Source organism: Oncorhynchus keta, chromosome 23 (assembly GCF_023373465.1).
Source record: "Oncorhynchus keta strain PuntledgeMale-10-30-2019 chromosome 23, Oket_V2, whole genome shotgun sequence".
Lineage (NCBI taxonomy): Eukaryota > Metazoa > Chordata > Actinopteri > Salmoniformes > Salmonidae > Oncorhynchus > Oncorhynchus keta.
The window spans coordinates 36291119-36316406 of NC_068443.1; the positions used below are offsets into that span (position 1 = coordinate 36291119).

The 25288-nt window shown below is 42.9% G+C and overlaps 2 protein-coding genes across 4 annotated transcripts in view; both read right to left on the reverse strand.

Annotated features, from left to right (window-relative positions):
- The window catches only part of lrrcc1 (leucine rich repeat and coiled-coil centrosomal protein 1), a 35218-nt gene extending 22910 nt beyond the window's left edge, over positions 1–12308 (reverse strand). The window contains exons 1-6 of one of the 2 annotated variants that reach the window (XM_035800305.2): positions 12165–12308; positions 2598–2858; positions 2024–2070; positions 1726–1931; positions 1560–1625; positions 1193–1360 (exon numbers count right to left, since the gene is read on the reverse strand). In XM_035800305.2, coding sequence (XP_035656198.1) covers positions 1193–1360; positions 1560–1625; positions 1726–1931; positions 2024–2067 — 484 coding nt within the window. In that variant the 5' untranslated portion in view covers positions 2068–2070; positions 2598–2858; positions 12165–12308. Of the gene's footprint in view, positions 1–1192; positions 1361–1559; positions 1626–1725; positions 1932–2023; positions 2071–2379; positions 2499–2597; positions 2859–12164 lie in introns of those variants that run through there. The other variant, XM_035800304.2, reaches the window with a different exon arrangement.
- A 583-nt stretch (positions 12309–12891) lies between these two features.
- LOC118402258 (roquin-1-like) overlaps positions 12892–25288 on the reverse strand; it is a 38155-nt gene continuing 25758 nt past the window's right edge. For both annotated transcript variants that reach the window (XM_035800308.2, XM_035800309.2), the window contains exons 14-20: positions 25011–25166; positions 24246–24471; positions 23538–23631; positions 23321–23417; positions 22931–23089; positions 19450–19550; positions 12892–17514 (exon numbers count right to left, since the gene is read on the reverse strand). In XM_035800308.2, coding sequence (XP_035656201.2) covers positions 17355–17514; positions 19450–19550; positions 22931–23089; positions 23321–23417; positions 23538–23631; positions 24246–24471; positions 25011–25166 — 993 coding nt within the window. In that variant the 3' untranslated portion in view covers positions 12892–17354. The remainder of the gene's footprint in view (positions 17515–19449; positions 19551–22930; positions 23090–23320; positions 23418–23537; positions 23632–24245; positions 24472–25010; positions 25167–25288) is intronic.

The following is a 25288-nucleotide window of genomic DNA, read 5'->3' on the forward strand; positions in this document are numbered from 1 at the left end:
GTCACATATTACTTTAGTTTCTTGTTGACAAAAGGATGGATGTTCTGGAACATTTGTATTCTGTATAGGCTTCTTTCTTTTCACTTGGTCATTTTAGGTTCGTATTTGTGGAGTAACTACAATGCTGTTGATCCATCCTCAGTTCTCATATCACAACCATTAAAAAGGGATATTTCAGGATTTTGGCTATTATATTTTTAGGTCTCTGTGTCCAGTATAAAGGAGGTTGAAGGTAGTTTCGCAAGCCAACACTAACTAGCGTTAGCGCAATGACTGGATGTCTATAGGTATCTGCTATAGCATCCCAAAGTATCCCTTTAAACTCTGTAACTGTTTTAAAAATCACCATTTGCCTCATGGTGAAATCCCTGAGCAGTTTCCTTCGTCTCCAGCAAGTGAGTTAGGAAGGATGCCTGTATCTTTGTAGTGACTGGGTGTATTGATACACCATCCAAAGCCTAATAACTTTGTTCAAAGAGATATTCAGCGCCTGCTTTTTTCCCTTCTAAATCATCTACTAATCCGGTGCCCTTCTTTGCGAGGCATTGGGAAAACCTCTCTGGTCTTTTTGTTTGAATCTGTTCTTGAAATTCACTACTAGATTGAGGAACCTTTCAGATAATTGTATGCGTGGGGTACAGAGGTGGGGTAGTCATTTAAAAAAATCATGTTAACCACTATTCTCAAACAGGGAGTGAGCCAATACAATTTATTATGCATTTTGTTAAGCACATTTTTGCTCTTATTTAGGCTTGCAATAACAAAGGCGATTGAATACTTATTCGCTCAACAACACAAAAACAGCACACTAAGCACAAGCAGCATAGTGGGGGACAAGCTAAAAAGTATGCTACCCAACGTGCCCAACAATGAAAAAAAATCATTTAAAAAATGAATTGACAAAATTACACTTTGACATTATGTTGTATTGAGCATAGTTCATTGACATACAATCTAAATTTAATCCATTTTAAATGCAGGCTGTAACACAACAAAATGTGGAAAAAGTAAAAGGGTGTGAGTATTTTCTGAAGGCCCTGTATCTCTGGCTAAATCTCAAGAAACTGCCATTTTTGGTTTTTCATGGACATACTTTTGCATTTTCACTCAGAATGGAGGTTTAGTATGGCTACCCAGGAATTGTGTAGCTCAAATAGCACTGCAACATCACTCAATTTTCATCACCGCTCACCTGGTAAGCTGCAGACTGAATTGCCTGCTCCCTCCACACTTAGGGTGACATCACTCAGATTCTCCAGTCCCAGCATGCACTGCAGCAGCTGGTTGATGCTGTCCAAGCGGTTGCTATGGAGATGGAGGTTCCTCAGTTTGTACTCCGCCCCGTGAAGGTACAGCAAACCTGGGTATTACAACCAATGAGTATCACCCTCATGTGTTAGTAAATGTAAATTTTTGTTATGGAAAACTTGGCCATGTGTGATCATCATGAGCAGGGATGGGAAAGTCTAGTTCTCTGGGACAGTGTTGCCCATCCCTGTTCATGAATGTTGTGGTCAGTAGGCTGCACACTGTGCATGTAAGTGTAAACTGAAGCTTACCTGTGAGGTCACTTATCTGATTATAGGCCAGGTTTAATCTTATCAGGTTAACAAGTCCATTCAGTCCTGAAAAGGAGAAATTAACATCTTACACACAAAAGCCCAATTCCGAATGTTTGTGACAAAAATTTTCAAAACTACACTTTTCTGTTTGACCAGGGCTCACCTTCGACCTTAGTGATCAAGTTGCAGGACAAGTTCAAGGTTCTCAGTGAGGCTAGAGAGTTGAGGCCCTCGATGCGAGAGATATGATTGGACGACAGATCCAAGTGTCGGAGATGCCAAGCAGTGGTCAAGCCCTCTACTTTCAGAATACGGTTACAATGCAGATTCAGGGATGTGACATTGGCACTCAATGGGACCTCCAGCAAACTACAGAGGGTGACATGATGAGAGAATTCCATGGATTATTTCATACAGAAGTTCGAGGTGAAGAATTTACTGGAAGATGAAGGTGTGATTACCTTGATATGCTCTTATCTATCAGACACAGCTCTCCATCAGCCATCGCCTAGAAGATCACAAATAAATAGCTACAGTTTCATTCATGCACAATTTCAGTGGTTACATTTCTACAGCCACATCCTTCAGTTGACCAAACAAAGTGGCAGGGTGTTGAAATGGCTAAATGGGGCTTTATGACTGTGCACTTAAGGTATGTATCCAACGTTAAATGTGCTAGTAGCAACGTTACCTAGCTACTGCACTGTTCTAGCAAAGATGTCTTATTGTTAAGACTGTGGTTCTAGTGTAGCTAAACGTTAGCTTGCCAGTTTATGGTTAAGACGTTAGCTTATAATAAGGATTTTCTGCAACTTACCAACAACCTCATCCGAATATTGGACATAAAGACATGTGTAACATAATGAAATAAAATAAGTGTTCAAAACTATGAAGCTAACGTACTGTAGCCATGCTAACAACAAATCGACAAACTACATAGAAACAGCAACCCTCCCTCGACCCACGACAACCTTAACCACTAACGAAACATAGCTAAATGTGTACCATGTGTACTATCCTCATCCCAATACTAACCCCCAGTGCAATGTGACTTGTAGAAGTTGTTCAGCATCTGTTGTTGTTGTTTTGCCGCCGCTCCACTTGAACTGGCCGCCTGTATCATCGACTTCCGTCAATATTCAGTCGCATTACTGGTCAAGCACTGCAGGTGGCGGTAATGCGCAGGCCGTCCTTGTGCACAGGTCTTCTTCCTTGATGAGGTTTTACAACGTTTGGCATCCAGCATACAGTATGTTGCAAGTACCTTCACCAACGAGACTGGGGTTATACTTTGCGCTACGAAAAAAGGTTAAAGGGAATTTTTTAATATTTTAATTGTCTCTACCCTCTAATCCTACATTCATTAACCCCCCTATTCCACTACTACTTTAAACCTATCTGGTCCTACGCCAGGCCAATGGCCTGGAAGGACGGGACCCCACCACTCAACACACCTTGTAACTCTTCTGCAGTCAAATCTCGTATCCACAAATACTTCTCTGCAGCTGACATCACAACCTCTATTTTCTGTGACTTATGTTCTATCCCTGCAGTACAGTTGATACCATTGTTATGAACCAGGGGAGGCTGCTGAGGGGAGGACGGCTCATAATAATGTTTGGAACAGAGGAAATGGAATGGCATCAAACACATGGAAACCATGTGTTTGATGTATTTGATACTTTTCCACTTATTCTGCTCCAGCCATTAACATGAGCCCGTCCTCCCCAATTAATGTGCCACCAACCTCCTGTGCTATGAACGCTAAGAAGCCAATCTTCCTGAAGCATATATCACCCATTGGCCTATCCCTTTGTGCTGGCACAGGTCCACTACTCACACGGATCCTCTCAGGATCCAGCACCCTTGACCCCTCTTCCTCTACGTTCTTCACTGTGCAGCATATGACACCCCCTGCACTACTCTAAGCCTGGTGACCTCAACCTGCCTACAGTGTTCTAGGGGAGAAGCTCTAGGGACATGCCTGGTGTCCAAAATGTATGACGTATGTCGTGCAGCGAGAGCTGAGTGGGGATGAACGTTATCGGTTCAGTCAGTCATCCTAAAATGATTCTGCCAAAGAAGGGACTTGGGAGTGTTCAGAATCATTTCGTTTTTATCGGACTGCAAAATCAACAAATGTGCATTAGCTGCCTGTCACCCTGGCCTGATATTAACTACACTATCTAGCCAATTCCCTCTAAGTTACTGCAGCGCAGCAGTGTTGCATGGCAAGCACGACTCGGGAGCGAGGGACGCACTGTGCCCAGTGTTGTTGTGTTGCCTGCTTGCAGCCCAAACTCTCCCAATTGACCAGCAGGAGTAGACTGTATCACAGTGACATCCAGATGGTTACTACCAATATTATAAGTTATTTCTCGTGTATGCTGCTGTCCTACTCAAAATATCATTGAGTATGGAACAAATTGGCCACATTAGCCACCGCCAACAGCATGTGATACAGCTAGCTGCCCGGGGAAGCAACTGCTGCCCAGCAGTGGGAAGCAACAGTGCGAATCTATGACTCAAATTCAGAGGGGCTTCAACTCCTCCTCCCTTCCTCTTTCCTTGCATACAGCAGGAATTGGTCATTCACTCTGGCTTGTTGTTACGTTAGCTAATTTTGCATGTCACAGTGGTATCCAGATTCCAGACGGTGATTTAAATTTAGGGAGTTTATAAGTCACATGCACAGGTAGGTGGTGGGCTGGATGGGAGGGAGGAAGAAGGTGAGGGACAAGATGGCCGGTACACCCGAATGGGTTATCAGATTTGGAGATGGAGTCAGTGGAACACATAGCGGTTGGTAAGAAGGCAAGCAGGGAAAAAAATGAAGAAAGTGGAACATATTAAGAGTAAATATGGAGTGCTTAAGAAGAAAATTGAACATGACGAGAATGAGGACGAATTAACTGCAGGTGCTGTGAAGACCGCTGAGTTTGAGCCTCACCCTGATGGCGTTCTAGCTGATCCATCTGTGGCGTCAGGTTGGGTGGGAAAGAGGTTAGGGAATGCTGGGTCAGTGAAAGTGACTTGAAATGGAATTGTGTTTTTTTGCCTTTCTGCTGTCCAGAGGGAGCGTGTGCTCCACACCACGCGACAAGACCTGTAACTTGTTTACCTTTCCGGAGTAGGGCGCCGAAAAACTGGAGTGGCATTAAGTGTTGAGGATGGTCAACTGAAGTTGATGATTGCCAGTGTCTGTTTGGTGAAACAGACAAAAAACACTGTCTGTATTATTGAGTTCTGATGCAGAGCCATTACCAGATAAAGTCAAGTTAGGACATGTTAGTTATGCAGTGAAAGCATTTGTCCTGAACCCATTACCGTGTTTTAGATATCAAACTTATGATCATGTGGCAGCAGTGTGTAGGAGGGAGATACCTAGATGTGAGAAGTGTACAGGAGGACATGAGACAAAGGAATGTGTAGTATTGGTGGAAGAAGTTGTGTATGTAAACTGTAGAGCTACGCATGGTGCTGGATATCAGAGGTGTCCACTGAGATAAAGAGGTGTCCAGTAAGATAAAGAAGTGTCCAGTGAGATAAAGGTTGAGGTTGCGAGGATTTGAGTAGTGCACAAGGTGTCGCATGCTGAGGCAGTGAAGAGAATAGTAGATGAAGATGGGTCCAGGGTGAGGGATCCTCAGACGATCCATGTGAGTAGGTCGAAGCCAATAGAGAGTGATAGGAATAACATGTTCTTCAGTAAGATAGTTTTGGCGTTCATGGCCTTGGTTGTCATTTGTACGGCAGGAATGGAATGTAAATCACAGAGGATAGATGTGGTCGCAGCTACAGAGAAGTACTTGGGTGTACGAGATTTTACTGCAGAAGTGTTACAAGATGTTTTGAATGATTACTGTCCTGTTCTCCCAGGCTGCTGGCCTGGAGTAGGATCAGAGCGGGCCAAAGGAGTGGAATAGTGGGGAGGATTTCATGGGTGTTGGGTTAGTTGGTAGGGCAAGTTTTTCACAAAGTGTAATGAATTCATACTACAGAATTGTAGGCTGATACACAGCCAATACAGTAGGTGGCGGCATGCACCTATAATATGTGTTTGCAGACCACGAAAGAAGACAAAGAAGAAGAGTTAGCTAGCTAGCTAACTACACTGAACAAAAATGATATATGATGATATAAACGCAACATGCAAGATTTTCAGAGATTTGACTGATTTACAGATCATACAAGGAAATCTGTTAATTTAAATGAATAAAATAGGCCCTAATCTATGGATTTCATATGACTGGCAGTACAGATATGCATCTGTTTATCACATACAGTGGGGCAAAAAGGTATTTAGTCAGCCACCAATTGTGTATGTTCTCTCACTTAAAAAGATGAGGCCTGTAATTTTCATCATAGGTACACTTCAAGTATGACAGACAAAATGAGAAGAAAACAAATCCAGAAAATCACATTGTAGGATTTTTAATGAATTTATTTGCAAATTATAGTGGAAAATAAGTATTTGGTCACCTACAAACAAGCAAGATTTCTGTCTCTCACAGACCTGTAACTTCTTCTTTAAGAGGCTCCTCTGTCCTCCACTCGTTACCTGTATTAATGGCACCTGTTTGAACTTGTTATCAGTATAAAAGGCATGAGGTGATGGCGGCGGATGAATGGCACGACAGTGGGCCTCAGGATCTCGTCACAGTACCTCTGTGCATTCAAATCGGCAACGATAAAGTGCAATTACTTCATTGTCCGTAGCTTATGCCTGCTCATACCAGAACCTTACCCCCACCATAGGCACTCTTTCTTACAACATTGACATCAGCAAACTGCTCGCCCACACGATGCCATACAGTTGAAACCGGGATTAATCCGTGAAGACCACACTTCTCCAGTGTCCCAGTGGCCATCGAAGGTGAGCATTTGCCCACTGAAGTCGATTACGATGCTGAACTGCAGTCAGGTCAACTCCCTGGTGAGGACGACGAGCATGCAAATAAGTTTTCCAGAGACAGTTTCTGACAGTTTGTGCAGAACATCTTCGGTTGTACAAACCCACAGTTTCATCAGCCCGTCGGCTCGTCTCAGACAATCCCACAGGTGAAAAGCTGGATGTGGAGGTCCGTGGTCTGCGGTTGTGAGCCTGATTGGACGTACTGCCAAATTCTCCAAAACAACGTTGGAGGCAGCTTATGGTAGATAAATTAATTAATTAAATGAATAAATTCTCTGGCAACAGCTCTGGTGGACATTTCTATAGTCAGCATACCAATTGCACGCTCCCTCAAAACCTGAGACATCTATGGCATTGTATGACAAAACTGCAGATTTTAGAGTGGCCTTTTATTGTCCCCAGCACAAGGTGCACCTGCGTAATGATCATGCTGTTTAATCAGCTTCTTGATATGCCACACCTTTCAAGTGGATGGATTATCTCGGCAAGGGATACATATCACTAACAAGGATGTAAACAAATTTGTGCACAAAATGTAATAGAAATAAGCTTTTTGTGCGTATGGAACATTTCTGGGACCTGTTATGTGAAACATAGGACTAACACTTTACATGTTGCGTTTATATTTTTGTTCAGTGTAGTTAAAACAAATGGATATGCTGCAAGTTAGCAGGACTAGATAGCTTGCCTTTATCACTAGCTAGCATGTCATTCCAGGAGGAGTTTTGGCTTTCAGTTTATTCCAAGTAATAACTTAAGTCTACAAAAATCGATAGTAATCAGAGCAGGACCGACTAATTTCATTCATACTGACAAATAAGAAATGGCACATTATCCCTGTCAATAGTTGGAGTAGGATGATTACAGAAATGTCAGGATGTACATTTTCTAACTCACAAAATGCATTCCTTTGCTGTGATTTATTTTATTCCTTCTTGTCTCTAACTTTTGTCTCACATTATCTATTCAGCTCTCCTGTGCCCTGCTCCCAGTTATGGGCTGATTCATTCACCTGTGAGGAGAACAATCCTACTGCAGTTTGAACTAGCCATAACCTTGCCTGTTCTCTTTTCTTTGATAGATGATTTGTATTTTTAGAGTTGAAGAACACCCACTACAGATACACATGCTTGTTTGAGCATTTGTATTTATTATTGTCTCTCACTTCTGTCTCTCAAGATCTATTCACCAAGTCCTGCAGTTTAAACTACCCTGCCTTCACTATTTACTTCATTTGCCTGTTGTCTTTTCTTTGTGGGTTTTGTCTAACTCGGTCTTGACAGGGTGGCAGGTGGCCTAGTGGCTAAGAGCATTGGGTCTGAACCAAAAAGTTGCTGGTTTGAATCTCCAAAGTGACTAGTTAAAAAAATCTGTCTGTTTTCCTCTTGTGAATCGCTCTGGATAAGACTAAGATGTAAATATCTCTCTCTACATTGGTCAGCTACATTGGTGACCAGCATGGGGAAATGTTGATAGGCCTATAGGGCCTGAGCACACAAATGCTCTTAGAGAGAAGGGAACACTGAAGCATGCATTGATAAGTTCTAGAGTCTCCATCAGAGGCCCAGGCTTTTGGCATTGCATGTTAGCAGATACCCATAGACTTCCAGTCATTGTGCTAACGCTAGATAGCATTGACTCACAAAACTAGCTGTAACTTCATTCATACTGGACACAGAGACATAAAAATGTTATCCGCAAGTTTATGATTCTGGGGAAGTAGATAAAGGGCCTCATTGGCAAAATCCCGAAGTATCCCTTTATGGTTGTGATATGAGAACTGAGGATGGATCAACAACTTTGTAGTTACTCCACAAAACAAACCTAACTGACAGTGTGAATTAGAAGGAAGCCTATACAGGATAAAATATTCCAAAACATGCATCCTGTTTGCAATAAGGCACTAAAGTAATACTGAAATAATTTGCCAAAAGAATGAACTTTTTGTCCTGAATACAAAGCATGTATTGAATCAGGGGTGTGAATACTTACGTAAATGAGATATTTCTGTATTTCATTTTCAATACATTTGCAAAATGTCTAAAAACATGTTTTCACTGTCATTATGGGCTATTGTGTGTAGATGAGTGAGAGAACACCATGAACTCAGCAAAAAAAGAAAGGATCCTGAAAAAGGGACTATCTTTCAAAGATAATTCGTAAAAATCCAAATAACTTCACAGATCTTCATTGTAAAGGGTTTAAACACTGTTTCCTATGCTTATTCAATGACCTATGAACAATTAATGAACATGCACCTGTGCAACGGTCGTTAAGACACTAAAAGCTTACAGAAGGTAGGCAATTAAGGTCACAGTTATGAAAACTTAGGACACTAAAGAGGCCTTTCTACTGACTCTGAAAAACATCAAAAGAAAGATGCCCAGGGTCCCTGCTCATCTGCGTGAACGTGCCTTAGGCATGCTGCAAGGAGGCATGAGGAATGCAGATGTGGCCAGGGCAATAAATTGCAATGTCCGTACTGTGAGACAACGCTACAGGAGACCTGTCCTCGCAGTGGCAGACCATGTGTAACAACACCTGCACAGGATTGGTACATCCGAACATCACACCTGCGGGACAGGTACAGGATGGCAACTACTGCCGGATTTACACCAGGAATGCACAATCCCATCAGTGCTCAGACTGTCCGCAATAGGCCGAGAGAGGCTGGACTGAGAGCTTGTTGGCCTGTTATAAGGCAGGTCCTTACCAGACATCACCGGCAACAGCGTTGCCTATGGGCACAAACCCACCATCGCTGGACCAGACAGCACTGGAAAAAAGTGCTCTTCACTGACGAGTCGCGGTTTTGTCTCACCAGAAGTGATGGTCGGATTTGCGTTTATCGGCGAAGGAATGAGCATTACATCGAAGCTTGTACTCTGGAGCAGGATCGATTTGGAGGTGGAGGGTTCGTCATGGTCTGGGGCGGTGTGTCACAGCATCATCAGATTGAGCTTGTTGTCATTGTAGGCCCAGAAATGTCCGGAAACTTGCAGCAGCCTTGGTAGAAGAGTGGAGTAACATCTCACAGCAAGAACTGTCAAATCTGGTGCAGTCCATGAGGAGGAGATGCACTGCAGTACTTAATGCAGTTGGTGGCCACACCAGATACTGACTTTTACTTTTGATTTTGAACCCCCCTTTGTTCAGGGACACATTATTCCAGTTCTGGTAGTCACATGTCTGTGGAACTTGTTCAGTTTCTGTCTCATTTGTTGAATCTTGTTATGTTCATACAGATATTTACACGTTAAGTTTGCTGAAAATAAACGCAGTTGACAGTGAGAGGATGTTTCTTTTTTTGCAGAGTTTATATATTTAATCAATTTTTAATTCAGGCTGTAACACAACATCCTCCTGACAGGTGTGGCATATCAATAAGCTAATTAAACAGCATGATCATTACACAGCTGCACCTTGTGCTGGGGACAATAAAATTGGCACTCTAAAATCTGCAGCTTTTTTCACACAACACATGCCTTAACGTCTCAAGTTTTGAGGGAGCATGCAATTGACATGCTGACTGCAGAAATGTCCACCAGAGCTGTTGCCCGAGAATTTCATGTTCATTTCTCTACCATACGATGCCTCCAACATAGTTATAGAGAATTTGACAATACGTCCAACCGGCCTCACAACCACAGACCACGTGTAACCACGCCAGCCAAGGACCTCCACATCTGGCTTCTTCACCTGCGGGATTGTCTGAGAGCAGCCACCCAGACAGCTGATGAAATGGTGGGTTTGCACAATCGCAGAAACCGTCTCAGGGAAGTTCTTCTGCGTGCTCGTCATCCTCACCAGGGTGTTGACCTGACTGCAGTTTGGCGTCATAATCGACTTCAGTGGGCAAATGTTCACCTTGGATGGCCACTGGCATGACGGATGAATCCCAGTTTCAACTGTACCAGGCAGATGGCAGAGTGTGGGCGAGCGGTTTGCTGATGTCAACGTTGTGAACAGAGTGCTCCATGGTGGGGTTATGGTATGGTCAAGCATAAACTACGGACAACAAACACAATTGCATTTTAGCGATGGCAATTTGAATGCACAAAGATACTGTGACGAGATCCTGAGGCCCATTGTTGTGCCATTCATCTGCCGCCATCACGTTTCAGCATGATAATACATGGCCCCATTTCGCCAGGATCTGTACACAATTCCTGGATGTTGAAAATGTCCCTAAATTCTTTGAAATTGTCACGTTGCGTTTATATATATTTCAGTGTAAATAGACTCACATTCGCTGAACATTTATTGATCTATTTAAAACTCAAACATTAATTTCCCAACTTATTTTTCTTCAATCCTACTACAGGCTCTTTATCATTCATTCTCCATACCTTATATTCCAAAGCATCCAATATTATGCATGCCCACCATGGTATTGGGCAGCTAGCTGCTATTTGAGAACTAATCTGGTTCAAAAAACCAACTCTGGTTTTTACAACAGTTTTGAGAGGAGACTGAATTTCAAGGTATCCTATATGTGTAGGCTATGCCATATGTATCGGCTAATATGCATATGCAGCTGTTTTTAAGCCTTCATTCTAGCATACATCACACATCTTTCTATCTACATGCTTTTATTTGTGTTTCTACGCAAAGTATATTGAACGTTTCTTTAAACCCGCAGACAGTTACTTGAAATGAGTCATAATCATGACAAAACATGATTCAACAATTGAATTCACTGACAGATGAAGGGACCCGTGGCTCGGGTCCCTGATGATCTTCTTGGCCTTCCTGCGACAGCTGGTGTTGTAGGTGTCCTGGAGGGCAGGCAGTGTGCACCCAATGGTGCAGTCAGCTGAGCATGCTACCCGCTGTAGCGCCTTGCGGTCAGGGGAGTTTCTGTACCAGGCTGGGATGGTTGAACAGTCGCTGTTGTGCATTCACCATGGTGTCCATGTGGTTTGACCATTTCAGCTCCTCTGAGATATGAACGCCAAGGAACTTGACGTGTTTGGCCATCTCCACAGCAACCAATATGACAAGTTATTTCTCCCTTGCTCATCAAAATACATATTGCCTCCTTTTAAGTTTTAAATAGCGCCAGCCAGCAGTGGCATAGTGCCTGGAGAAGTGGATATACTATAATTTTGCCAAACATTTCCCAAATGGCCTATCCCGCAACGGAAAGATGCACTGTGTGAAAAATTATGAGAAACAGTAACATACACTTTGAATTACTCAAAAAAATATTTTTTTTAAACATGTCTTTCAGTCAGGCCAAATCAAGCTGTACTGTGCAGTAGGCTAATAGTAGCCATACTATTGAAACCGATAAAAGGCTGTCAACTTAGTCAGAAATTCACAGGTTTTCATTCTTCGTCACACAAAAATGTGATGTTTTAAACACCACATCTGGAGACCACTTTTAAGACATTTAGATTTGAGTGTAGTTTCCCTTTAATTCAAGTGTGCAGGCACCAAGCACTGCTGATTGGTTAAGAGGTTTTTCTATAGCACATGATGGCCACAGGTTTGACGCAAATAATCATATCATTCTGCCAGATAAGCATACACTACTTTGTAACTAGTTAACATTTAATTAAGGTTTTTGGGAAACCTTTCCATCTACCAGAAGACGTTCAGCCTATAATAGGATCGCTGTATTTTTCCTGTTCCTTAATTAGTTGAAACCTGGATGTTTTAATTCATATTATGAGGCATCTTACCTTGCTTCGAAGTAGCCTATAGCCAAAATCATATTAGCGACCCATGGTAGTTGTTCCATCTTTAGCTCGCCCCTCTTTCTACATTTCCATCTTTGTCCATGAAACCATTCGCATTAAAGACATTCACACGTTGCTGCGCCTAAAAACATTTACATTACATTTACGTCATTTAGCAGACGCTCTTATCCAGAGACTTACAAATTGGTGCATTCACCTTATGACATCCAGTGGAACAGCCACTTTACAATAGTGCATCTAAATCTTTTAGGGGGGGGGTGAGAAGGATTACTTATCCTATCCTAGGTATTCCTAGGATAGGAACGTGGAAAATAAAGCCTATCAACATTAAGCGAAACATTCTCTGTTCAATCAGCTTTATTGATACACTGTATACCCTCCACAACACCACTGCCGGTCAGAATAAACTAGCTAGCTGGGAAGGGCTCATCATGACAACTAACTAAACATGTCTCCACGCTGTGTAACATTACACACGCCATCAATGTGGCCGTAAATTGGTTGATAATCCGTAATCCTCTCTTAAATTCCGTTTTGATCCCTCAAATTGGTGGTGGCAAAGTTAATCTCTGTCCTCCACAGTTTGGGGTGGATAAAGATGTGTGGGCTAACAGGCAGGGCCAGATAAAAAGAATGTAGTGTTACGCATGATACTTGCGCTCAGATGTTCACTCATTTCCTCATGGGAAAGTAAAACAAGACACGAATATCAGAGTTAGCAATATCTTTTAATCCACCCCCCTCAGCATAGAATCACTGTTGTACATAAATTAAAAAAAGATTCTCAATTTCACAGGTTCATTTCTCTCTTAAAAACTTCCAGTTTGACCTCCCTCTCGTAATCAAACAAAAAAAGCAGATTGTATTATACAAAAATGCAAACCAATTTTCACACAGTGAATTCTCTTACAAAGTCATAAAATGGTGTAATAATGGCTACATCCACATTGGAGGAAGATAATTCTAAACATTCCTTAATGGAGTATAATACATATAAAAACGTATTTTCTTGCTGAAATTAAAACTGTACCTTAATTTAAGAGATATTTTACAAGGGATTAATCATAAAATAAACAGCCATTGAGTTTTTCCCAAAAGTTAGGAATTAAAATGTGAGCCCAAAACAGCAGTACGAGTTCTGTGGTTTGGGGGAAGAGTTCATTGGCTGTGTGAAGGAGGGGTAGGCAGCAGTTTCACTCAGAAACAAATGAAAGCATGAGACTGACATGAACATCATTGCTATTCCCATAGAAACTATATAATTGTTAATTCTACTCACCTATAGGCTTTCAGAAAGGGACAGTTTACTCCAAAATCAAAGTTTGTTGCACGTTTTAGACCTCAAGTGGTTTAACATTTATTCAAGGTCACGTCCCAAAACATTACACACACACACACAAACACACGGTTTGGGACATGACCTTGAATAAACGTTAAACCACTTGAGATGTATATAAACTATATGCCTTAAACCCAGAATGAGTGGAAATGATAGGCACTGAATTATGTTCAGGTAACTAGACTGACTATGTTCACCTTTGCCATTGATTTGGGGATTGAGGCTTATAGCTGGATCTTCACAAAAGATTGCATGGAATGTGGCCTCAAGCCAACAGACCACTTTTGATATCTAAAATCATTAGACAAATTTGAAGTGAACTCTTGAAGGCTCACAGCTGGAGGGACTTAAGGGTAAGCACATTTTCATGACTATTCTGAAACAAATGAAAACCTGTGTGTGGATAAGTGTGACGCCAAGTTTGACAGTTTCCCTGTGGATGGACAACATGATGCGTCGCCTTGGGATGCGTTACATAGATCACTGTAAGACTGGGAAGTAAGTGATTTCACTCAATGACAGGAAGAAAGAAAAACAAACCCAACTAGTTGATTACATTTTCCCCAGCAGAAACACCTTGTTTGTGCTAAATATTACAAAACATGCGTCTCTGCCTGTCATGTGATTAGTGATGGTGGTGAAAAAAATGAGTGTGCCAATTAAGATTGCTTTCAATTTGGTTAGGGTGCTTCCAAATGATCTCATACTGTTGGAAGGAATGGCCTAGAACTATTCCTTGAGAATATGAAGCATGCCTTTGACTAAATTAAATGCTTACCCGGATGACCTCTTAAAAGAGAAAACCTCAACACATTTCTAATATTTCCACACCGTCACCCAGCACAGCGCACTTTACTTTGACAAAAAGACAGTGTACATTTTCTACAATACAACCTAACACACGCACACAAACATTTGTATTGTTGTTGTAAATTTTCATCATTAAATTGTGTCTTCTTTCGGAAGCATATTTCAGTAGAGAACTTATCTTTGTTTGAACACAAAAAGATTAAGTGAACACACATCAATGCGCACAGAAGTCCTTCAACTGGGAAAGGATAAAGTCTGTTGGCAACCAGTAGAGAAATAATATAAAACATTTAGCTGATTCTAAGTAGAGATCATTTAATATAAATGCTGAGCGAGTAGAATAAGAGGTGGCACGTTAATAGTGCTTAGTATATTAATGTATGTATACATACTCATATGTATAAGTGAGTTGTTTACCTAAACAATAAAATATTGCAAAGAGTAGCCCAAGAGGCATGAAGTGTGGTTGAAAAAAAAAAAAAAACGAACACCCTATAACTGACCCTGGCCCTCAACACCCATCTACACTGATCGCGGACAGTTCTTTTTTTTCCTGAACCCAAATTATGAAACCCGATCGATCGTCACCGACATTCCGTGTACTCGTAACCGTTTGAGCACTGGGATCAACCTCTTTGCATTTTAGCGCAGCTTTTTTCTCCAATGGCTAACCATGACAATTGTTTACAAAAAGGAATAGAGCTCCTTAACGAGCATCAGCGATAAACAATTACCATGACAGAACATCAATAATAAAGTAATAATCCTAATAATAAAAAGCATGAGCTGGCGCACACCCAGAGAACATTATTTAGTGTAGAGGTTGACTAATGGTGAATAAACTGTAAGCTATAAAAACAAAGTCGCACACTCCATACGTTTTACCTCCCAGTAATTTATTGGGTAAAAAAAGCATTAACGTTTCGAAAGGCAGTGATGCCGAAACATTTGTGGGTTTTTTTTTACCCAATATATTACTGTGAGTTATACATATGGATTGTGCAACTCTTTGTTTTTATAGCTTCCAATAATAATAATAACACCAGAAAACGATATAGTGAAAAATAGAATTAAAAAGATCCAGACTTTGACTAGAGGCTTTTTGAGGGGCAACACACTCTGGCTGCTTGCTTTAAGCCTCACATGTGTGGGCCAAAGTCCTGGGTTTTGAATCCACTAAGATACCCTGAATATGTGTCTTGATACAGACTTGTTCTAAAATGAACTAATAGTACACGGTTAAAAACAAAAAAAGGGATAGGACTTTTTTTTAAGCCTGTAGAATGACAGTTATTTAAGACACGTACGCTACTCTAACGGTTGACATTGACGCACAAACCATTGAAAGGACTGTTTGGCAGACTACAGACACCTTTAACACACGTATTAATAACAAGAGGAGCAAAAGAAAATGTGCATATTGAACCATTTTACTTCCCCTCCAATTACAGACTAGTGTTCAGGCAGGCCACACCCCCTTAAATTGCAATTTACGCAAGCAAAAAAACAAACAAGGGAACGCAACTTCATAGAAGTTAAGGAGAACCAATGACAAGAATCCCAATGGGGAGGCCTTTTCAATGACCAGATAAGGAGCTCTGAGGAAGACGAAGAACAAAAACACCAATCACCCCATATGATTCAATTCACACTGGGAGGGGATTCAATCTCTCTCGCAACGTGGAAAATGTTCTTCCTGCAGTGTGAAAATTAATGTTGTGTTACACTCCCTGGAATGTGCATTTCCGCACTGCAAGTTCGATTGAATTCCAGCCCATCAAAGTACAAACAAGACATTTCTGCAGCAAGTCACACCACATCCCACGAGAAGCACATAGTATGTTCCCTTATAGAAAACATGAGAAAAGCTCATTATCAAAAAGATACATTTTGCAATCTTTAAAACAGAATGCTTTGGTTAATAAGATACTGCTTTTCAAGTATGAAACAGACATACGATGTATTCATAAAATGCACTAATAAAATCAGACTTCTCATGGAGGGTTAAATACGGCATGTGGCTTGAAGCGACATTGTCTTGTTTGGCTCTGAGGGTTGACTGATCGTTGGTGGAACGCCCCCCCCCATCTGGTCAAACACGTTTTACGATTCTGGGGGTGGCGTATTCCTGAACACTAGTGGTTACACCTTTATTACTGAACGCCAACAGAACGGTTACTACACTGACTAACCATTAGTTAGCTGTCAAAGGCATCAGAAAGAAACAACGTGTCATACCGGGGTGGCAGGTAGTCTAGTGGTTAGCGTTGGGCCAGTAACCGAAAGGTTGCTAGATCGAATCCCCGAGCTGACGAGGTTAAAAATCGGTCGTTTCGCCCCTGAACAAGGCAGTTAACCCACTGTTCCTAGGCCGTCTTTGTAAATAAGAATTTGTCCTTAACTGTCTTGCCTTATAAAATACCAGGCTATAATGCATTATAAACAGACACATGATACTTATGACAGCTGACATAACTACGTCGTAAAACACCAAGACTTTTGATAGTTATGTCGTACATAAGACCAAAACGACCAGAGTTAGGATTCGATACTAAATTGGTTACGAAATTGAACGTTTACATTTCACAGCCTTAAAACCATCTTTGGGGGTAATTAAGGTCCCTGCAAGTTGCTTACCCTGGTAACGGGCACAAAAAATAGAGGGGCAGAATTGAGAAATAATCCACCCTTCGATGCACTACGTGTCTTGATATGTGATATCTACGTAGGAGGGATAGCCTTCTTTGAACAATTATCATCATCATCTGCTTTTTTTGACATATCTACTTTGAGAGTCTTTTTTTATAATCCCAGTAAAAAAAAAAACACAAGAGAAATAAATGTCATCAAATGGTTTCCAGGCGATGAAAGTCACAAAAAAATAAAGAAAATGCTCATTCACAGAACAAAAAGAAAGAAAATTCATATCACGGCAGATACTGCTCATCCTCTAAATAAAACAAGTATGTGTGTGCATGCTTTAGAACAAAGGCTCTGAGTGTGTGTGTCGCAGTGTATATGGTCTAGGAGCAGGAATGGACCACACCGTTCTTCTGCAGATCAGAGCCCCCGGGTCCTGGTTCAGAACACAGGCTAAGCGATGACGCCCTAGTGGTCAGTGACAGCATAGCTCCGCCCACACCGCCATCCTGAACTAGACCGCTGGAGCCATTCGACACCTCACTAGAAACGAGGAGAAAGACGGAGAGACGAAACAGAGAGAGAAACGGAGAGGCTTAAAAATCACACAGTTGAAGTCGGAAGTTTACATACAGTGAATTCACTCCAACGTAAGTGTATCACAATTCGAGTGGGTCAGATGTTTACATACACTAAGTTGACTGTCCCTTTGAACAGCTTGGAAAATTCCAGAAAATTATGTCATGGCTTTAGAAGTTTCTGATAGGCTAATTGACACAATTTGAGTCAATTGGAGGTGTACCGGTGGATGTACTTCAAGGCCTACCTTCAAACTCAGTGCCTCTTTGCTTGACATCATGGGAAAATCTAAAGAAATCAGCCAAGACCTCAGAAATAAAATGGTCTGGTTCATCCTTGTGAGCAATTTCCAAATGCCTGAAGGTACTACGTTCAGCTCAAAGAATAGTGCTGTGGAGTACAGCAGGTCAGCCACCAGGGGGAGACTCAGAGGCCTAGTGACAAACTTAGTATACATCACGAGGTGATGGCTCCATCTGCTGGACATGCCAGGTCTTGATGGGCTCCTCGGCCAGGACTAATTGGGGCTGATTGGGATCTGGTGAGTAATCAAAGGCTGATTGCTCACCAGCTGTGCAAGGCCCATAAAGCTGCCAGAAGGGCAGCACACAAGGGAGACCAGGGGAAGAAAGGACTCTAGTATAGTTGGGGACAGTTGCAAAGGTATGAGGAGGGAGTTAAGTTTTTGTGGCCGACAGGATACAGCAAGAGCGGCGAGGGTCTCATGGAGACCTATCCTTATCATTATTTAAACACCCTTGAAACCGAGCTAATCATACTCTGATCTGTGTAAATGTCTTGACCAAACCCCCTGGTCTGCCACAACACGCAAGTATAAACACCATGGGACCACGCAGCTGTCATACTGCTCAGGAAGAAGACGCCTTCTGTCTCCTCGAGATGAACGTACTTTGGTGCAAAAAATGCAAATCAATCCCAGAATAACAGCAAAGGACCTTGTGAAGATGCTGGAGGAAACAGGTTCAAAAGTATCTATAGCCACAGTAAAACAAGTCCTATATCGACATAACCTGAAAGGCCGCTCAGCAAGGAAGAAGCCACTGCTCCAAAACCGCCATAAAAAAGCAAGACTACGGTTTGCAACTGCACATGGGGACAAAGATCATACTTTTTGTAGAAATGTCCTCTGGTCTGATGAGAAAAAAAAATCGAACTGTTTGGAGGAAAAAGGGGGATGCTTGCAAACCGAAGAACACCATCCCAACCGTGAAGCAGTATCATGTTGTGGGGGTGCTTTGCTGCAGGAGGGACTGGTGCACTTCACAAAATAGATGGCATCATGAGGTGGGAAATTATGTGGATATATTGAAGCAACATCAATACATCAGTCAGGAATTTAAAAGCTTGGTCACAAATGGGTTTCCAAATGAACAATGACCCCAGCATACTTCCAAAGTTGTGGCAAAATGGCTTAAGGACAACAAAGTCAAGGTATTGGAGTGGCCATCACAAAGCCCTGACCTCAATCATGTAGAAAATTTGTGGGCAGAACTGAAAAAGTGTGTGTGAGCAAGGAGGCCTACAAACCTGACTCAGTTACACCAGCTCTGTCAGGAGGAATGGGCCAAAATTCCCCCAACTTATTGTGGGAAGCTTGTGGAAGGCTACCTGACACATTTGACCCAAGTTAAAACATTTAAAGGCAATGCTACCACATACTAATTGAGTGTATATCACCTTCTGAACCACTGGGAATGTGATTAAAGAAATAAAAGCTGAAATAAATTATTCTGACATTTCACATTCTTAAAACAAAGTGGTGATCCTAACTGACAGGGAAGTTTTACTATGATTAAATGTATTTGGCTAAGGTGTATGTAAACTTCTGACATGTCCTTATACATGTGTTTTTCTATTGAGTTGTGTGTCTCCACTCACCCCAGGGCCATAGCAATCTCCTCCAGCTGGGCCTTGTGGTCCTGCTGACCATTCTCTGCAGTCTTCATCTTGTACAGGACCTCATGAGCCACCTGGCTGTCCTGTAGAGACCACATCAACTCACATGTCATGGAGTGGGTGTCTGTCTGTGCACATGTGTCATGAATGTAATGTTTTTTAAATTATATAACTGCCTTAATGTTGCTGGACCTCAGGAACAATAGCTGCTGCCTTGGCAGTAGCTAATGGGGATCCATAATAAAATACAGACACATGAACACCAGACGACAACATCAATGGAGCCGGAGGAGATGGCTGCCATTTCACAATCCCCTAACAAATTGTCCTATTGTGTATGTTTAACGTTATTTGTAACTTATTTTGTACATAATGTTTGTCACCGTGTCTAATGACTGACAAGAGCTTCTAGATATCGATTTCTCACCCCGTACTGGAGGAATCATTTTTCTTTAACAAGTCTGATGAGAAGAATTTACTTCAGACCCCGACAAGGCCTTCATTCGCAGGAGAAAGAGACATCGGGGACAAAGGTCTGGGTGCCTTGTAAGGATCCGATGACGAGCGGGTAATCTCCCTTTACCATTACTCCTATTAGCCAACGTACAATCAATGGGAAATAAACTAAAATCACGTATATCCTACCAACGAGACATTTAAAACAGTAATATCTTATGTTGTTTCACCGAGTCGTGGCTGAACGACGGCACCATACAGCTGGCGGGTTTTAAGCTTTTTCGGCAGGATAGAACAGCAGCCTTTGGTAAGACAAGGGGTGGCGGTCTATGTATATTTGCAAACAACAGCTGGTGCACAAAATCAAAAGAAGTCCAAGTTTTGCTTGCCTGAAGTAGAATATCTCATGATAAGCTGTAGACCACACTATTTGCCCAGAGAGTTATCTATATTCTTTGTAGCTGTCTATTTACCACCACAAACCGATGCTGGCACTAAGACCGCACACGATGGGCTGTATACAGCCATAAGCAAACAGGAAAACGCTCATCCAGAGGCAGCGCTCCTAGTGGCCGGAGACTAATGCAGGGAAACATAAATCCGTTTTACCTAATTTCTATCAGCATGTTAATTGTGCAACCAGAGGGAAAAACTTTACTCCACACTGACCCGCACAAAGCTCTCCCACCATTTGGCAAATCTGACCATAATTCTATCCTCCTGACTCCTGCTTACAAGCAAAATATAAAGCAGGAAGCACCAGTGACTCGGTCGATAAAAAAAGTGGTCAGATGAAGCAGATGCTAAGCTACAGGACTGTTTTGCTAGCACAGACTGGAACATGTTCCGGGATTCTTCCAATGGAATTGAGGAGTACACCACATCTGTCACTGGCTTCATCAATAAGTGCATCGATGACGTTGTCCCCACAGCAACCGTACGTACATACCCCAACCAGAAGCCATAGATTACAGGTAACATCCACAATTAGCTAAAGGGTAGAGCTGCCGCTTTCAAGGAGCGGGACTCTAACCCGGAATCTTATAAGAAATCCCGCTATGCCCTCCGACAAACCATCAAACAGGCAAAGCGTCAATACAGGACGACATTCATCGGATGTGGCAGGTCTTGCAAACTATTGCAGACCACAAAGGGAAGCAGAGCCGCGAGCTGCCCAGTGACAAGCCAAATAGCTTCGAGGCAAGTAACACTGAAACATGCATGAGAGCATCAGCTGTTCCGGACGACTATGTGATCACGCTCTCCGTAGCCGATATGAGTGAGACCTTTAAAAAAGGTCGGATTACCAGACGGATTACCAGGACGTATACTCCGAGCATGCGCGGACCAACTGGCAAGTGTCTTCACTGACATTTTCAGCCTGTCCCTGACTGTAATACCAACATGTTTCACGCAAACCACCATAGTTCCTGTGCCCAAGAACACTAAGGTAACCTGCCCAAATCACTACTGACCTGTAGCACTCACGTCTGTAGCCATGAAGTGCTTTGAAAGGCTGGTCATGGCTCACAACACCATTATCCCGGTAACCCTAGACCCACTCCAATTTGCATACTGCCCAAACAGATCCACAGATGATGCAATCTCTATTGCACTCCACACTTTCCCACCTGGACAAAAGAAACACCTATGTGAGAATGTTATTCATTGACTACAGCTCAGCGTTCAACACCATAGTGCCCTCAAAGCTCATCACTAAGCTAAGGACCCTGGGATTAAACACCTCCATCTGCAACTGGATCCTGGACTTCCTGACGAGCCGCCTCCAGGTGGTAAGAGTAGGTAACAACACATACGCCACACTAATCCTCAACACAGGGGCCCCTCAGGGATTTGTGCTCAGTCCCCTTCTATACTCCCTGTTCACTCACGACTGCATGGCCAGGCACGACTCGAACACCATCATCAAGTTTGCCAATGACAACAGCGGTAGACCTGATCACCGACGAGACAGCCAATAGGGAGGAGGACAGAGACCTGGCCTGGTGGTGCCAGAATAACAAATCTCCCCCTCAAAGTAAATCAAGACAAAGGAGATTGTGAACTACAGGAAAAGGAGGACCGAGCACGACCCCATTCCCATCGATGGGGCTGTAGTGGAGCAGGTTGAGAACTTCAAGTTCCTTGGTGTCTACATCACCAACAAACTATCATGGTCCAAACACACAAAGACAGTTGTGAAGAGGGCACAACAATGCCTATTCCCCCTCTGGAGACCGAGAAATATGGCATGGGTCCTCAGATCCTCAAAAGGTTCTACAGCTGCACCATCGAGAGCATCCTGGTTACATCAACACCTGGTATGGCAACTGCTCGGCCTCCGATCACAAGGCACTACAGAGGGTGGTGCGTACGGCCCAGTACATCACTGGGGCTAAGCTGCCTGCCACCCAGGACCTCTAAACCAGGTGGTGTCAGAGGAAGGCCCTAAAAATTGTCAGACTCCAGCCACCCTAGTCAGACTGTTCTCTCTGCTACCGCACAGCAAGCGGTACTGGAGCGCCAAGTCTAGGTCCAAAAGGCTTCTATCAGCCAGAAGACTCCTGAACAGCTAATCAAAGGGCTACCTAGAGCCCTCTTTTACACTGCTGCTACTCCGTTTATTATCTATACACAGTCACTAACTATTATCCATGTACATATTACCTCAACTAACCAGTGCCCCTGCACATTGACTCTGTACCAGTACCTCCTGTATATAGCCCCGCTATTGTTATTTTACTGCTGCTGTTTAATTATTTGTTAATTTTATTTATATTTTTTACTTAACACTTATTTTTCTTAACTTCTTAAAGCATTGTTGGTTAAGGGCTTGTAAGTAATGTAATACTTCTTGTATTTGGCGCATGTGACAAATACAATTTGATTTGATATGGCATAAGGCTAGCAATAACGCTATAGGGCGTTGGAGGCAGGGCAGAATGATTTCACATTGTAATACAGACAACCTACTATTCTCCCATCAATCCATCCCCCTCTCCCTCACCATGTCCATCTCGTGGGTCCTCTTGCCGATCTCCCTCTCCACTTGGTGGAGTTCCATGCTAAGCTGTTCGCTGGACACTGAGGCAGCGCTGCCAGAACCCCCCGCTGGACCAGGCCACTTCCCCCCCTGCTGGCCCTGGTTCTGACCTGGCTGGGAGAGCTGGTGGAAGAGGAGGGAGTCCAGGGTTAGGTCAGTTTTTCCACCCTACAATTAAACCCATTCTCTACCAATACTTACAATCTAGGATGCCCCGCACCCCAAAAAAATGCTAGGTTTTTGTCTCAATTTCAAAGCAAAATGTTGATGTTGCCCATCCTGGATTCTGGTTGAGGGTGTCTACACATGAGTATTACAAGTGTTTGTCCCATCTCTCTGTTTGTGAATACACACCTCCATGCTGTGGATCTGAGACTGTTGGTTGATCTGCTGGTTGACCTGTTGGAGCTCAGTCTTCAGCTGCTCTCTGTCCTGAGTTGGCATAGGCAGCCTGAGAAAGAAGAGAACCGTCAGAATTACTGATAAATGTGAATTAATAGCTGGAAGGAGTGAATGAGTGATTGATGGATGAGAGGATAAATAAATGGATGAGAGGTGTGTTCGGCCGTACCTTTCACTGAAGTGTCCCTGAGAGGAGGAGACAGTTTGGTGGGAGGGGTAGGAGGCTCCGCCCCAGCCTCCGTGGTTCTCATAGGAGTACTCCGCTGTTGGCGGGACAATGACGCGTTAACCACCGATCATGTCTTAGATACTTTGTTCAACTATTCATTGAGACATGCAACGAAAAACGTTTTGCAACTGAAATCGAAATGAAGTGTTCCTTAAAGGGGTAGTTCACCCAAATCACAAAATGAAATGCGTTTCCTTACCCTGTAAGCAGTATATGGACATGGTATGACTGCAATCAATGCTTTGGTTTAGGTTACCTGGCACAAATCCCATTAAAGTCATTGGACCGATATTAGCATTTTTTGAGCATCATGTTCAAATAATTTTATATGGGACTTAAATGAGCTTCACAAACAATTTGAGACTTTAGAATGATTTGGACATGTGAGAATGCTAAAATGTTAGCATTTGGAACAATGCCAGGTAAATAAAACCAAAGATTGGATTGCGGTCATATCTTGGCCATAGACCGCTTACAGGGTAAGGAAACCAATGTGTCATATTGTAATTTGGGTGAACTATCCCTTTAAGTCCAGGCAGTCTCTCTCGGTTTCCTTCTTTTTGGTGCCTAATGAATATGACCGTGATAAAGGTGACGACAGTGAATGGTCAAAGTAAAGTTGCAAGTGCCAAGTGTGAGTAACCTTACCGGCTATGGCCATGTGCTTGGGGTTGGGTCCCTGGGTGGAGCCCAAGGCCTGCATGGGGCCTGTCGTCTGGTAGCCTGTCTTGGAGGTGCGTGAGATGGCCCCGAAGCGTGACACAGTGGGCTGGGGGCCGAAAGGGATGATGGGGTCATCGTCCTTCACCTCTGTCCCCCGCCTGACCTGGGCCTCCATGGAGGGCTCCCCCCGCCTACCTTTACCGTCCACATTCTAGATAGAGAGGGGGGGGTGGGCATTTAGAACGGTCATTTAGCAGGCCCCTTATTTAGTCAGTAGCAATAGCAGGCCCTTCATTTAACAATAATTTAACAGTCATTCTACAAAGAGACGCGGGAGAGAAAGAGACATGAACAAAAGGGCTGGGTTGAGAAAGACAGAGTAGGGGCACATTTTAGAATTGTAGACATTGATCAGACGCGCTCATCCAGAGTGAAATACAATAATAAAACAAAATGGAGAGAGGGAAAGATGGGGCGAAGAGAGGAAAATTAGAGTGAAAGGCTGAGGGGCAATTAACAATTGAACCATTTAACAGATGCTCTCAAACAAAGCCAAGAGGAGAGATGGTGAAGTAAGAAGATGAAAAAAAAGGGAGGAAGGAAGACACTAGGTAAAATAGAGCTCAGGTAACTTGTTCTAATCCTCCTCATCAAGCACAACACTGCTCCTGTGACATCTGAACCAGTAACACGTTCAGACACATACCCGTCTCACTAAGACCCACCGGCACTATTCCAACTGTCACTCACCATCATCTCCATGGCCCCGGGCGCCATGACATCTTTGGGCTTTGAGTCCTTGGTGCCGATGTAGGAGCCGATGGTGTCACAGGACCAGGGAGAGTACTGGCCCGCGTAGTCGGGCTCCCTGCACTTCCCAAAGGCTTTGGAGCTCTCCTCCCCATACTGTGGAGACAGGCAGATGTGTTAGTAACTTACTTGTATATCCATGCTAACTAGGAAACACTATTTAAACATGCTAAAACATAGGCATTTTAGAAATGTGTATATAGAGCGGAATAATATAA